The 16,878-nt window shown below is 37.0% G+C and overlaps 1 protein-coding gene across 2 annotated transcripts; it reads left to right on the top strand.

Annotated features, from left to right (window-relative positions):
• The first annotated feature begins 8,310 nt into the window (after window positions 1–8,310).
• Window positions 8,311–12,392, top strand: LOC128198407 (uncharacterized). 2 transcript variants are annotated; one of them, XM_052883824.1, is made up of 2 exons: window positions 8,311–8,906; window positions 8,987–12,392. In XM_052883824.1, the coding sequence occupies exon 2, from the start codon at window positions 9,459–9,461 to the stop codon at window positions 12,312–12,314; it is 2,856 nt and encodes a 951-aa protein (XP_052739784.1). In that variant the 5' UTR covers window positions 8,311–8,906; window positions 8,987–9,458; the 3' UTR covers window positions 12,315–12,392. Both variants share the same exon structure in this region, with proteins under 2 accessions (XP_052739784.1, XP_052739785.1).
• The last annotated feature ends 4,486 nt before the right edge of the window (window positions 12,393–16,878 follow it).

Genomic DNA, 16,878 nt, shown 5'->3' with positions numbered 1-16,878 from the left:
ATATACAGTAGGCAATTTAATAAAAGTTAATAAAAATAATTTAATAAAAATATGCAATAATATAGTTACTTATCACACACAGCACATCTAATTGGCCGCACATCGAGTTAGTACTTTCCCAAACGTGCTGCAAACTTTCATATAAGAAATATATCACGTGTCTGAATGGAAAAATATGTGAGGAAACCTGCATACCTGAGAATTTTCTTAATATGTTTAATCTTTGCGTGTGAAGTCGCCAATTCGGATTGGGCCATCGTGGTGGACCATTTGCCTAACCCCTCTTAATATGAGGGAAGACTCGTGCTTAAACAGTGAACCGAATATGGGTTGTTAATATTGAACCTGTACCAATTCTTATAACCGTAATAAAAACTTAATCTTCTGAATTAAATAGCATGCACATATAATAGGACTCAAAGGTGATTACAAATATATGAAAACTAATGTCGAACAAAGGTTATGATTCACAACTAGAATGGCAGAGAATGACCTTGAGTGAAGTCACGTACTTGTGAACGATGTGAGTAGGGTTAAAGGATCCTTTGACAGTCGACTAACACTCCCCTTTTCCACTCAAGTCACTCTCCCCGCCTATCCCAAGTAACCCATAAAGAATTACACAACAAGAGATGTGGACGGCTCGAACGCCACGAGCACACTGAAGCCAACACGAGATCGTGCGACGTCATATACGTCACAGACTACTATTTCCTACACTATTTATTAAAAACATGTAAATTTAAAAGCGGCTAACGCAACGATAACACACATGAAATTGGGTTGTTCTGGTATTGTAAATGGGTATACAATAATATTATGTAGGTAGATACGATTTACAAGGGTCCGATGTTTTGCGCGGCGCCGTCTTGCGGGAAATGGGACAAAGGAATTGGGGACGTAATAATTCTACTCTATTAAAACATTAAGTGTACACGCCCACGTCGGGGCACATAATGGCCGTCTCTGAAATAACTTAACGCTTAGTTATATTGTTGTAAGCTCTCAGTGCTGGTTGGTTTGTAGATTTAATACCCAAAAATAATCTAAGAGCCTCAGTCCGTGTTTTGATTGAAACGGAAGCTAGCTTTAAAACCTAACAATATAACCTTATCGATAAGGTAGGATATCTATGATAGTACCGCAGTTCACACATCACTTCTCAGCAACGATTATGTACATATATCTATGCAAGCTGTCAGGGACCAGAGTTGATCGGAAAGATGGACATAGTATCATGAATTCCCTCCTTGCGTTGTATTCCTCATTACTGAGGGTCGTGACCCCTAACACAAGCTTGCTTCTCGGCGATGTCACGCTATGTGGATCGGCTTTTCGGGACTTGCAGAGCCTCGTGTACCTTGGTATCGAGAGTGGAGCGGCTTTGGTCTGACCAACGCATCGGGCTACGTCCTCGAGGTCTCTCTCGTTCCACTTTGCTAGTGATCACTAGTTTATCTAAGTTATGTCCTCTCCTGTTATCATGAATTATGACCAAGTTAATTTAATATTAAGTATAATACATCGATTGACATCTAGGTTATCTTTTTTTTTATTAAATTTACCTGTTGAATGAAATCATGATGATTCACGGGATACACAGTAGTTTTATTATAAATAACAAAATATGACGCTTTATAAATTATCTGCATACATGAGTATTTTCTTAACTCTCTATGTGTGTGTGTCTGCCAATCCGCATCCAGCGAGGTGGACTAAGGCTTAACACTTCTCATTCTGAAAGGAGACCCGTGCTCAACAGTGAGCGGTTTCACCCGCGTAGTATACTGGAATAAAACTATGTAAATTCTAGCATATGACTCTCAGAAATAACGCAGATTTTTAGTAATAAGAGAATTTTCACAATTGGTACAGTAGATTCGGAGTTTACCCCCAAAATATTACAAACTTTACCTTTTCAGAATATTAGTAGGTATAATAAGATATATTAAGACCAAGATTTCTTCTCGAACCAAGGCGCGTTTGGAACCCTCGAAACTTTAATTTTAAGTTTTCGAATGATTATTATCACCATTATCTTAAGTTTAATATTTAACCTGACGTTTCGAAAGAGCTTGTAAAGTAAGCCTATTTGAAATAAATGAATTTCGACTTTGACTTTGACTTTAAGAAACATTACCTATTTAATTTAGGTACAGAATAGTTAGCCGATGATTCAATATAATTTAATTTTTCATACTACACTAAAATGTGATAATGAAATTTTAATATAGGTACAGCAATATGCAATTTCGTGTAGAATATAGATTATGGTAAGAGTACTTCGACTAAAGTGCTTTTGCCGACAGCAAATTGAAGTTCTCTCTGCAACCGTGATTTAAAAATATTAATACTGATAATGTTATTTTAAATTTTATACCTTGCAGTGCTTAATATTTTAGTTTAAATTAAAACTTGGTAAGAGTCCTCTCAATTAATTGATTATGAAACACGGCTAAAACTCACGTGATATTACGTCGGAGTATGCCCGACTAGTTTGGATCGTGCCGCGATGCAAGAACCAGCTCATGACTAAGGGCCCCGTATGGGTTCGAAACTAGTCGGGCATACTCCGACGTAATATCACGTGAGTTTTAGCCGTGTTTCATAATCAATTAATATGAATAACACTCACGATAGTTTAAATTCTAAAATCCTCTCAATCCTTATGCTAGTTTCTGAAATTCTATTATTTTACAAACCCTGTGTAAACTATGGATTTTTCGAGGTAAAACGTAGCAAGTCTTCTGCTCTAAGGTACGGTTTATCTCCACACTAAATTTCATCCAAATAGGTTCAGTAGTTCAGTCGTGAAAAAGTAACAGACCGACTTTACTTTCTCATCTAAATTAGTAGGTACTAGCAGACGCCTGCGACTTTGTCGACCCTTAGAACTCCTTAATTCAGCCCTATCACAGAGTCCGTTTTTAACGGACGCCTACACTTATAAACTACCTGCCTGCCAAATTTCATCTTTGTATGTAAAACGGTTTTCGAGATTTCGTGACCTTTCGCATTTATACCAGTAGACGTCGCGCGGTTTCACCCGTGTGGTTCCCGTTCCCGTTAGACTAAAGGGATGATTTTTCGATAAATGGGCTATCTAACACTGAAAGAATTTTCCAAATCGGACCAGTAGTTCCTGAGATTAGCGCGTTCAAACAAACAAACTCTTCAGCTTTATAATATTAGTATAGATAGTAAGATGAAAGGACCTATGGATATCAGTGTATCTTTAATCTAAGGACACGAGCTAAAAGGATGAAACTTTAGGAGCTGCACATAATTTCCGTATTAGGATGAACGATATTGCCCGAGCTACACTCGCCGATACTAACACAATTTGAGTTAACCAGTTTGACCTACTCGAAGGCAAAACTGTATGCACCTGGAAATAGCATTTTGTCGGCACAAGTTTAACGGTTTATTGTATATTCATGTCATATTTTCAGTGATTGGAGGTAGAACTTTATACAAACACCCAGACATTTTAAATCGTGCAAGTATATATTTTTTTAACTACTTTTTGATAAAAAGACGTAGACACAAATTAAATTTATATTAATGCAATTTTATGGCTCATTTTCCATTATTAGAATTGAAACAAATGATTTATACTTTCTTTTAATTTCCAATCCATTTTTAAAGGTCTTTTTAAAAGTTCATATCCTATCTCCTAAAGGAAAAAATAATTTGAGCATGTTGCTTTGATGCGGTAATCCGCAAGAAATGAGATGAATCTACCAATGAAGATTGATAATAATTTTTGACTGTGTAATCATGCTGGCGGCTCGAGACCGTTGTGTTTAAAAGACCATGCAAGAGGCCTACATCCTCTTAATGATGATGATGATGATGATGATGATGATTTTATGATATTAGATGACTGGGATTTTTTTATCTGAATCTCCCTTTTTTCTTGTCTGGTTGAACCCAGGACTCGAGCCTAGGATACCATAATCCTAGACTTCACTTGGACCTCATCTCATCCTACTAATATTATAAGCGCGAATGTTTGTATGTATCTTTGCATGTTTGTTACTCTTTAACGCCGCTACTACTGAAGCGATTTGGCTGAAATTTGGAATGGAAATGGATTTTACTCTGGATTAACACATAGGTTATTTTTTATGCCCAAAAAATCTATGGTATCCCGAGATTTGCGAATACTGATGATTTTGATGATATGAATGTTTGTTACTCTTTCACGCCTCGACTACTGAACCGATTTAGCTGAAATTTAGTATTGAGATATATTATGGCCTGGATTAACACATAGGCTACTTTTAACCCGGAAAATTCCATGGTTCCCGAGGGATTTGTGAAAAACTAAATTCCACGCGGACGAAGTCGCGGGCGTCCGCTAGTATCAAATAATGAGAATTTACAGCTTCAGTAAATACAATTTATTACCTTAACGCTTCTGCGATCCCGTACTTTGCAGGTGACAGTTACTTGAGCGACACTTGGATTCCACCGTGAAGGTATGCTAATACGACATTTACATAACGCTGAAATAGAAGCAGAAATATTAAAGCTTGAAATGTCATTTTATCACATTTTCATTAAACCTTTGTTCCCTGGTTCTCTTAATTTGATGACAACTGAAAAGCGTAGTAGAATTACTGTTATAATAATCGATGGGTCCAGTTTCGATCCTTAGCTAAGAAAAATTTAGGATTTTTGACAATTGGGTCTGCTCAATATGATTAGGTCATGGCTAGTTGCTAGCAAAGACTTATTTTCAAACGATTTAACGTTGGCTACCTTACCTGGATCCCTCCCAATTTATCTTAGCTTGTATTGTCACTTCACTGCAAGTGAGATCGTATTCCAGTTGTACCAAATTCATGGTAATTTACTAGCGGACCCGGTCAAAGCTTCCTACCTCTAGCTTACCCTACCCTACCTATATTTTACCCCAATTGTTCGATAATCAACCGATTTGCATGTAAATCAGTCGACCCTACCCAAATATACTCATTTCAAAGCCACAAAGTCAGTCACATACCTACATATTTCGTTTACTAAATAGGGCGAGAGGGATTAGGTACTAGGTACAGCGAGTCACGCGTCATAACTTTTTTATTGATCAAACTTGATTGGAGTGTCTCCCAGGGAGGCTCACTAGGGTCACACACATGGTCGAGGGAAAATGGGAACACCGAATACAAAGAGCACTAAAACACGCACAACCTTGTTGGATTCTCTTAGCTCTTTCTCTCCATCCTAGAGGCGCCCACCTAAAGAAGTTTTCACTCCGCTGCAAGATTAAGGACTCTCTCTCCAGTGACTTAAGGTCGTGACCACCTTGGCGAGTTATCTTTCGATAAACTATGCTTCTCCATCGGGTACGATCGCCGGCCTTTTGGATGGCAAGGTAAAAGTTGCGGGCACCTATTTCTTTGAGAAGATCCGAGCTACCGGTTTGAGATCTACATTTCCTTCCCGCCATTACTATTATCCTTTCGAACGAAACAAAACCGTTCGATTCGAAATACAAAAATTGCATTACATAAAATGTACGTATTCACAATGATACATCGTGCACTCGTCCTTATAGGTTTTGTGAAATGCAAAACGTGAGCGCGAGTTTAATCGATCTAGCGCCATCTATCGAGCAGCTTATTACTTTAGTGGCCATAACGTGGAAAAAATGGAATACTTAGCTTTAAATACCTATAGACATGTCTCGCACCCAAATTCACCAACAAAATTATTGTCTGTCATTATTTGAGGAGGACGACGTCAATACAAAAATTTAAACTATTTAACACCAATAAATATATTATTTTAATATTTTTAATAAATCGAATCTTTATTGTGTCTAAGGACAATATTTTTTGTCCTTAGACACAATAAAGATTCGAAATACACACATGTGTAATTACTACACAGACTAACAATCACATCGCTTAGACGTGTTACACAGATTATTCGAACGATAGATATTTTGCTGTTCCGGCTGAAGAATCGATTCTTTTTAGATACTGTTTTGATTACAAAGGAGAATGGCGACAGTGGGAGTCACACTCTGAAGTATGGTACACTCATACATTTAAATTAATTAAAACTATTATTTTATAAGATGCTTGTAAAAAATATTGAGGTTTTTACAGAACGGGAATCAAAAGAAAATCAGAAATAAAAATAATAAAATTGTTCCAATTCTACTTGTTGACTACGACCGAAATGCAGTATTTATGAAGCAATCACGCTGTATGTAAGCTGTATGTCTGCGGCGGTGTTTTTTCACATTTATGTATAGATAGGGTATCTAATTATTTTAAGTTAAATCTTTTTTCTCCTTGCTTTTCAAGACTGCTTACCATTTGCTTTTTTCTTAGTTTAATCACGATAAACAACTATTAATGTGTTTCCATTGTGTATGCTACTTCTATCTGCTAGTCCCAAAATACATGCAATCTCGCCATTCTCCTTTGATAATAATTAATTTAATTATTTCAGAAATATGTAATTTAATGGTAAGGGTTATTTTTTGACGATTTCTAGATTCTACATATTATATACATATATAAACGCGAATGTTTGTATGTTTGGATGATTGTTAGTATTTAACGCCGCAACTACAGAACTGATTGGGCTGAAGTTTAGAATGGAAATAGATTTTACTCTGGATTAACATTGTCCCGAAAAAATCCATGGTTTCCCGAGATTTGCAAAAAACTGATGATTTTGATGGTATGAATGTTTGTTATTCTTTCATGCCGCGACTACTGAACCAAGTTAGCCGAAATTTGGTATTAAGATATATTATAGCCTGGATTAACCCATAGGCTACTTATTATCCTGGAAAAATCCATGGTCCCCAAGGGATTTGTAAAAAACTAAATTTAACGCGGACGAAGTCGCTGGCGTCCGCTACTATAATATATGTTGAGGTTAAAATTAGATTATTACTAACTAACCAAATAAAAACGGTGCCTTCAAATATTGTAAAACACAATAACATGTTCATGCTGCGAGATATTTTCCATGACAATGTGCTAAAGCACGGCCTATGCAAAACTGTTCAATAAAACCAACCCACGTCCTAACCCCAAAGGCTCTGTAGGGACTCCTTTCCGGACGACATATGGTCACACAATCCGTGCTTTGATTTTAAATCGTGCAAGAAATAAGGCAATGTTTGTTAAAGCTGGTAATTTTCGTCGAATTTTTGGCACACTTGTGTTATTGCTAAAATTGGATGGTTCAGAGCTCAATCCTGGCTTGTATTTATGAATGATTGATATAGGTATACTAATATTATAAGGAGGTAAAGTTTGGGGGGTACTCTCTGGATCGACTGAGTCTACTAGAAAGCCTCGTTATTTGTAAGTGTCATCTTCTATCTATATATATAAAAATCAATGCCACTTTTCGTTGTAATTCCATAACTCAAGAACGGGCTCACCTATCCAAACCAAATGCTTAGGATTTGGTCGGCATATTTAGTAGATGGTTTATGTGAAGTTTGCATAAAATCGGTCGAGCCGTTCCTCATTTGTCACATTTTTTGTAATAAATGAATTCAATAGAAACTTTTTTCACAGAAACTTTTTTGAAGTTTTGTTGACAGGACAAGCACGTTGTTATGTCATTCATGCCGTCAGTTCATTTTGGACGTGGTTCGATGAATTTATGTGTACTTTTCTAAGTTGCCGTATATGATTTCACATGGCATCATATGCGACAGCTTCTTGGGAATTTGTTTTTTTTTTGTTCTAATTTTTTTTTTCGAGTTTTAAGCGAAAACATATGTGCATACGGGAAAAATGCCACCAGCCAGACGAGCAAATATAGGTCGGCGAACGCGTAATGCAAATGATGTGGCATTACTAAGACGATCACAGACTGCAGATGAACGCGCACAAGCTAATGCATCGCAGCGTGAACGTAATGCACGCAATGGATTTGTTAACCCAGTACCTGTACTGAATCTTGCACGGCCATCACGAATACGTCGTGCTGTTTTGGCTGAAATGATGCGTGCTGCTTTTAATTACAACAGTCAGATTGATTATAGTATGTATGGATACATTGGAATGATGGACGCAATATGTCCACATTGTGATGCGGCTAACTTTCCAGGTGAAACGCCCGGCATGTGTTGTGCTAATGGCAAAGTGAGATTGCCAGCATTAGAAACTCCACCCGAACCATTGTATTCATTTATTTTTGGGACATCGCAAGCGTCGAAGCACTTTCTGAGTCATATTCAACAATACAATTCGGCATTTCAAATGACTTCTTTTGGTGCAACTAAAATTATTAGAGATAATTTTATGCCGACGTTTAAGGTAAATACTTCAACAGGATTATTCCATGTTTGTATCAATCTGAAGCATAAAGTATATTTAAAAAAAAACTGATATAAGATTTACCTAAAATTGTATACATGTTACAGATTCAGGGCCAGATTTATCATCAAGCTGGTTCGTTATTGCCATACCCCGACGCTGATCATCAATTTTTGCAAATTTATTTTATTGGTGATGAAAATCGTGAATTGGATCAACGTTGTGCAATTGTTTCGAATACAAGACGAGAAATTATTCGTGAGCTACAAAGGTTTTTCCATCAGCATAACGCATTAGTTCAATTGTTTAAAATTGCTCTCGATCGTATGCCAACTGATAATCACAAAATCGTAATAAGAGCTGATAGAACACCTTTTGGAGAGCATGCAAGGCGATTTAATGCACCAACAATTGATGAGGTTGCAATTGTAATTCTTGGTGATCAGTTTCAATCCCGTGATATTGTACTTCATCGTAGAAATGAGCAATTGCAACGTGTTTCGGAACTTCATCGTAGTTACGATGCATTACAGTACCCAATATTGCATTGGAAAGGTGACGATGGTTACCATATCAATATACCAATGATTGATCCACGAACAGGTAAATAATTGACCTATTTTTAGTGTGTTGACATTTCATTTCTACAACTTTCTAAAGTCACATTTTGTAATTATTTTCAGGTCTACATATACAGAAAAAAGTTAGTGCCATGAATTTTTATTCGTATCGATTGATGATTCGTCCACAAGAACAAAATTATATCTTAAAATGTGGTAAACTATATCATCAGTACATCGTTGATATGTATGCCAAAATAGAGACTGAACGTCTTAATTATATTCGTTTCAACCAAGCAAAATTAAGATCCGAAGAATATATTCATTTGCAAGATGCGATAGCGAATGATGCTAATGTTAATGACATCGGACGTTTAACTATATTGCCATCTTCGTATATTGGTAGCCCACGGCATATGAACGAATATGCACAAGACGCAATGTCTTATGTACGAAAATACGGTCGACCGGATCTGTTCATTACATTTACATGTAATCCGCAGTGGGATGACATCAAGAACAATTTATTTGAAGGCCGACAACTGATCGTCATGACATTACAGCACGTGTTTTTCGGCGAAAATTGAAAGCACTTATGGATTTAATTGTGAAATTACGTGTATTTGGAGAGGTGCGTTGCCATATGTACTCCATCGAATGGCAAAAAAGGGGATTGCCGCACGCACATATATTAATTTGGCTGGTAAATAAAATAACTCCGGATCAAATCGATAACGTTATATCAGGTGAAATTCCTGATCAAACTGTTGATCCTGAGTTATTTGATGTTGTCGTTAAAAACATGATACATGGTCCGTGCGGTGAACTAAATATGAATTCGCCATGTATGATTGATGGAAAGTGTTCGAAACGATACCCAAGACAATTGACTTCAGACACAATAACGGGCAATGACGGATATCCGTTGTATAGACGTAGATCACCTAATGATAATGGCAAAACGGCAACCATTAGAATGCGTAACCAGGACGTTGAAGTTGATAATCGTTGGGTGGTTCCGTATTGTCCATTATTATCGAAAATATTCAAGGCTCATATAAATGTGGAGTATTGTAATTCAGTCAAATCCATTAAATATATTTGCAAGTATGTAAATAAAGGGAGCGATATGGCTGTTTTCGGTGTAGCTGGTGATAATAGAAATGATGAAATTACTCAGTATCAACTGGGGCGCTATATTAGTAGTAATGAAGCTGTCTGGAGGATTCTGTCGTTTCCAATGCACGAAAGACATCCTGTGGTTGTTCACTTAGCTGTGCATCTTGAGAATGGCCAACGTATTTATTTTAATGAAGCAAATGCATTGGAAAGAGCAGCACACCCACCAGCGACTACGTTGACAGCTTTTTTCAAATTATGCGAAACTGATACATTTGCTAGAAATTTGTTATATTCCGAAGTGCCTCAGTACTATACATGGAATGTGTCTTCAAAAAAATTTCAAAGACGTAAACAAGGAACAGCAGTCGATGGGCATTCAGGCATTTTCAAAACAGATGCAATTGGGAGAATGTATACAGTACATCCAAACAATGCTGAGTGTTTTTATTTGCGATTGCTATTAGTTAACGTCAATGGCCCAAAATCATTTCAAGAATTAAGGACAGTCGACGGTCATTTGTGTCAAACATATCGTGAAGCATGTCAACTCTTGCATTTGTTGGAGGATGATGCACATTGGGATTCAACACTTAATGATGCATCTACGTCAGCTCATCCACAACAAATACGAATGCTATTTGCCATTATATTATCGACATGTATGCCATCAAATCCACTTGAATTATGGAACAAATATAAAAATTATATGGCAGAAGATATTTTAATTCGTATGCGTCATCATGCAAGAAATCCTGATTTGTTGATTACCTTGGAAATGTGCAACGAAGCTTTGATAATAATTGAAGATATATGTCTAACGATTGCAAATAAAGCATTAGTACAATTGGGTATGACCGCACCAAATCGTCCCATGCATGATTTGTTTGATCGTGAATTGCAACGTGAGCAGGAATTCAACTGTAATGATTTGCGTTTATTTGTACAATCGAATATAACCAAATTAAATATTCAGCAAAAACATGTATATGATACAATCATGCAAGCCGTTTCCAATAATGCAGGTGGATTATATTTTTTGGATGCACCTGGTGGCACAGGTAAAACGTTCGTTATATCATTGATTTTAGCGACTATTCGATCAGATCAGAAAATTGCACTAGCACTTGCATCTTCGGGAATTGCTGCTACATTATTAGAAGGTGGTCGGACCGCACACTCTGCATTAAAATTGCCATTGAATGTACAGGTGATTGAAACTCCAACTTGCAATATATCGAGAAATTCTGCTATGGCAAAAGTTCTGCGATTAACGTCAATTATTTTATGGGATGAGTGTACAATGGCGAATAAAAAATCACTAGAAGCATTCAATCGAACAATGCAAGATTTACGTGGTAATCAACAGCTTTTTGGTGGTGCTTTGATATTACTTTCAGGGGATTTTCGTCAAACATTGCCTGTCATTCCTCGATCAACTCCTGCTGATGAAATAAATGCCTGCTTGAAGTCATCAGTTCTTTGGAGATATCTACAAAAATTGACACTAAACATTAATATGCGTGTTCACCTACAAAATGATCCAGCTGCCCATGAGTTCTCAAAACAATTGTTAGAAATTGGTGACGGCAAAATACAAATCGACAGAACCAACGGATTGATCGCTGTACCGAACAATTTTTGTACAATTGCGCAATCGATAGATGAATTGATTGAATGTGTTTTTCCGAATATTGTTCAGAATTACAGAAATCATGATTGGTTGACAGAACGCGCCATTTTAGCACCGAAAAACATTCATGTCAATGCAATTAATTTTCAAATTCAAGCGAAACTGCCAGGCGTAGTCACGAAATATAAATCAATTGACAGTGTTATGAATCAAGATGAGGCAATGAATTATCCAATTGAATTTTTAAATTCATTGGAGCCGGCTGGTATGCCACCGCATTGCTTGAATCTGAAAGTTGGTTCTTCGATTATATTATTGCGAAATATTAATCCACCAAAACTGTGTAACGGAACAAGATTGGCAGTGAAAAAGTTATTGCCAAATTTGATTGAAGCTACGATCTTAACTGGTAAATCAAAAGGAGAAGTTGTTTTGATACCGCGTATACCTATGATTCCAACTGATATGCCTTTTGAGTTCAAACGTTTACAATATCCTGTGCGTTTATCATTTGCGATGTCCATCAACAAGGCCCAAGGTCAAACACTTCACGTTTGTGGTGTGAATTTGGAGGAACATTGTTTTTCACATGGCCAGTTATATGTTGCCTGTTCCAGAGTCGGTACCCCCAGCCGTTTGTTTATTTATGCTCAAAATGGAAAAACAAAAAATATTGTTTATCCAAATGTTTTGGATTAAGTGTGTTGTAAATAGCTAGCAATTGATTTCGATTTTAAATAAAATATTTTTTTGATTAAATAAATGAATTTGATGTTCCGATTTGTTTATTTTATTTCACTTTATACGTAGCGAAGCACGTACCGGGCCGCTAGTAGGTTATATTTTATCCCCTTATCTTAGCGGGTCAAACCGCGCGGTGTTTGCTAGTCCTACTAATATTATAAACACGACAGTTTGTATGGATGTTTAGATGTTTGTTACTCTTTAACGCCGCTACAACTGAAGCGATTTGGCTGAAATTTGGAATGAAAATTGATTTTACCCTGGATAAATTCATGGTTTCCCGAGATTTGCGAAAACTGTTTGTTACTTATTCACGCTTCCAGTACTGAACCGAATTGGCTGAAAGGTATTGAGATATATTATAGCCTGGATTACCACATAGGCTACTTTTTATCCCTGAAAAAATCTGAAAAACTAAATCTCACGCGGACGAAGTTGCGGGCGTCTGCTAGTCTTACATAAAACAGTAATCCAGTAATTAACTTATGATTATTTATTTCTTCTTCACCTAAACGAAAAGCTTGTCCTTGAATTGCACAATACAATAACTTAACGGGTGGGAAAGACCTTTAATTTTTCAGTATGAGTTTCACTGAGCAGCTTATTGGCTTAAAAAAAATAATTTCTTTCACAATAGCTATGTAGATTTTAGAATTGGTTTCTGTTTATGATATCTAGTTCAACTTTGATAACAAAGTAGGTAATAGCTGGATTAGGGTCAAGGGTATTTGAATTCTCGGAAACAGTTTAATAGGCTTGTACCTTTATAACGGATCGAATACCAAACGAAATTGAATTTTAAAATACGAGTATATTGTGTATTCAATGTATGTCACAGTAATTTTTACTTTAAAGTATTTTTGAAATACAGGCATACAGTGTAAAGTGTAATAACGTCACATCATTTATTTCAAGTAGGCTCAGTTTACAAGCACTTTTGAAATGTCAGTTGACTGTTTGTAAAGATTCTACCACCGGCCCGGAAGGCAGGTTCTGCTGAGAAGAACCGGCAAGAATCTCAACAGTTGCTCTTTTAAACAAATATACCTACAATATTATAATTTACCATTGATAACAACATTACAATTTCTGATAGTTTTACTTCCTGTCTGAAGGTGAAAGCTGATGCAATGACTTCCAAGCATATTTATTATTACTTCATCTATACTATCTATACTAATACTATAAAGCGGTAATGCTTGAAGTATTGTAGGGGGTAATCTCTGAATCTACGGAACCAATTTTGAAAATTCTTTTGTGAGTGCCATAGGCTATATTTTATTCGCGTATTCTTACGGCAACGAGAACTACGCGGGTGAAACAGCGTCAGCTAAAACTTAATTAACTAATGGCCTACCTGACGTCGGTCTACCATCACTTATACAAAAACATTACCCATCTTGAGTCAATTATCCAGGTACCTGTACATTGTGTTTAGGCTTCAATGTCTATTCTTTCGCCTTTCAATGTAAATTTTCAGCAGAAAACCATAAAGTTTACCGAACGAGCTTAATCACAAAGAATGTCACTACCCCAATATCATCTAATTATTGTGTTTATATAAATCGGTACAAAACTGACGGATGTGTTGTGCAAATTCCTCATTCGTAAAATTATTTCAGATTATGATTATGTGGGGCTGAGACAAAACTCATATTTTGAATTTTGTCTCGCTATATAGACAAATTTAAAGATAGCACTTTAAAACGTATCTATTCCCATTGCACGTTATGATGATTTTATACAAAATTGAAGTACTCGCGGTGCAGCATTGAACCTTAGTAGAACATTACAATAGAGAGAGTCACATCTGTCGCCAAAATAATGGCCTCGACGTGCCTTCGGTTCTATGGCTTTTTGAGTATCAGCGACACAGCTTGATCGTTTGAAGATGCAAGAGCGTAATGGCGGACCATTTCATCTTATCAGATAGATATCAAATTCTCATAAATTTTAATTTCTTCTTTGTATAAATAGTCCACAAAGTCTGAGCTGAAATATTTTTAATGTAAATAGAAATTCTTCAAATTAATTCACCCACTTTTTGATAGTAATAGAAGAATTAGTTGATGCTTGATAAATCAATTGCTTAATAATAGAGCTACACTTACTTACCAACACCTTAAGAAGCTTTCGCTTAACCAACACCTATAAAGCTTTCACTTAACCAAAACCTTAAGAAGCTTTCGCTTAACCAACACCTTAAGAAGCTTTCGCTTAACCAACACCTTAAGAAGCTTTCACTTAACCAAAAACATAAGAAGCTTTCGCTTAACCAACACCTTAAGAAGCTTTCGCTTAACCAACACCTTAAGAAGCTTTCACTTAACCAAAACCTTAAGAAGCTTTCGCTTAACCAACACCTTAAGAAGCTTTCGCTTAACCAACACCTTAAGAAGCTTTCACTTAAACTACACCTTAAGAAGCTTTCGCTTAACTGTTGGATCAATTGTCGGATACAAAAGGCAGTGATTCTTGAGACGGCGCGTATTGTGAGGAGATTCCTCACTATACGCGCCCTATAGAGCCCTGTTGGTTTTGGATTTTTTTTTTTAATTTTTAATAATGTTTTGTATTTTATACTTATATTGTTGGTTGACCCATGTGGACCAAGGACGTTGCAAGAACCAAGCGGGTTGCAGGGAGGCGCTGGATGCTGGCGACTCAAGGTTCTTGTGTTTGAAAATCCATGCAAGAGATGCATGTCCAGCAGTGGACGTCTCGACGACGACGTTTGATGCGGTAATCCGCAAGAAATGAGATGAATCTACCAATGAAGATTGATAATAATTTTTGACTGTGTAATCATGCTGGCGGCTCGAGACCGTTGTGTTTAAAAGACCATGCAAGAGGCCTACATCCTCTTAATGATGATGATGATGATGATGATGATTTTATGATATTAGATGACTGGGATTTTTTTATCTGAATCTCCCTTTTTTCTTGTCTGGTTGAACCCAGGACTCGAGCCTAGGATACCATAATCCTAGACTTCACTTGGACCTCATCTCATCCTACTAATATTATAAGCGCGAATGTTTGTATGTATCTTTGCATGTTTGTTACTCTTTAACGCCGCTACTACTGAAGCAATTTGGCTGAAATTTGGAATGGAAATGGATTTTACTCTGGATTAACACATAGGTTATTTTTTATGCCCAAAAAATCTATGGTATCCCGAGATTTGCGAATACTGATGATTTTGATGATATGAATGTTTGTTACTCTTTCACGCCTCGACTACTGAACCGATTTAGCTGAAATTTAGTATTGAGATATATTATGGCCTGGATTAACACATAGGCTACTTTTAACCCGGAAAATTCCATGGTTCCCGAGGGATTTGTGAAAAACTAAATTCCACGCGGACGAAGTCGCGGGCGTCCGCTAGTATCAAATAATGAGAATTTACAGCTTCAGTAAATACAATTTATTACCTTAACGCTTCTGCGATCCCGTACTTTGCAGGTGACAGTTACTTGAGCGACACTTGGATTCCACCGTGAAGGTATGTTAATACGACATTTACATAACGCTGAAATAGAAGCAGAAATATTAAAGCTTGAAATGTCATTTTATCACATTTTCATTAAACCTTTGTTCCCTGGTTCTCTTAATTTGATGACAATTGAAAAGCGTAGTAGAATTACTGTTATAATAATCGATGGGTCCAGTTTCGATCCTTAGCTAAGAAAAATTTAGGATTTTTGACAATTGGGTCTGCTCAATATGATTAGGTCATGGCTAGTTGCTAGCAAAGACTTATTTTCAAACGATTTAACGTTGGCTACCTTACCTGGATCCCTCCCAATTTATCTTAGCTTGTATTGTCACTTCACTGCAAGTGAGATCGTATTCCAGTTGTACCAAATTCATGGTAATTTACTAGCGGACCCGGTCAAAGCTTCCTACCCCTAGCTTACCCTACCCTAAATATATCTTACCCCAATTGTTCGATAATCAACCGATTTGCATGTAAATCAGTCGACCCTACCCAAAAATACTCATTTCAAAGCCACAAAGTCAGTCACATACCTACATATTTCGTTTACTAAATAGGGCGAGAGGGATTAGGTACTAGGTACAGCGAGTCACGCGTCATAACTTTTTTATTGATCAAACTTGATTGGAGTGTCTCCCAGGGAGGCTCACTAGGGTCACACACATGGTCGAGGGAAAATGGGAACACCGAATACAAAGAGCACTAAAACACGCACAACCTTGTTGGATTCTCTTAGCTCTTTCTCTCCATCCTAGAGGCGCCCACCTAAAGAAGTTTTCACTCCGCTGCAAGATTAAGGACTCTCTCTCCAGTGACTTAAGGTCGTGACCACCTTGGCGAGTTATCTTTCGATAAACTATGCTTCTCCATCGGGTACGTTCGCCGGCCTTTTGGATGGCAAGGTAAAAGATGCGGGCACCTATTTCTTTGAGAAGATCCGAGCTACCGGTTTGAGATCTACATTTCCTTCCCGCCATTACTATTATCCTTTCGAACGAAACAAAACCGTTCGATTCG

The sequence above is a fragment of the Bicyclus anynana genome, chromosome 10 (assembly GCF_947172395.1).
Source record: "Bicyclus anynana chromosome 10, ilBicAnyn1.1, whole genome shotgun sequence".
NCBI classification, from domain to species: Eukaryota; Metazoa; Arthropoda; class Insecta; order Lepidoptera; family Nymphalidae; genus Bicyclus; species Bicyclus anynana.
Note: the sequence above shows the minus strand (reverse complement) of the source record. Positions and strands in the feature narration are given on the sequence as shown.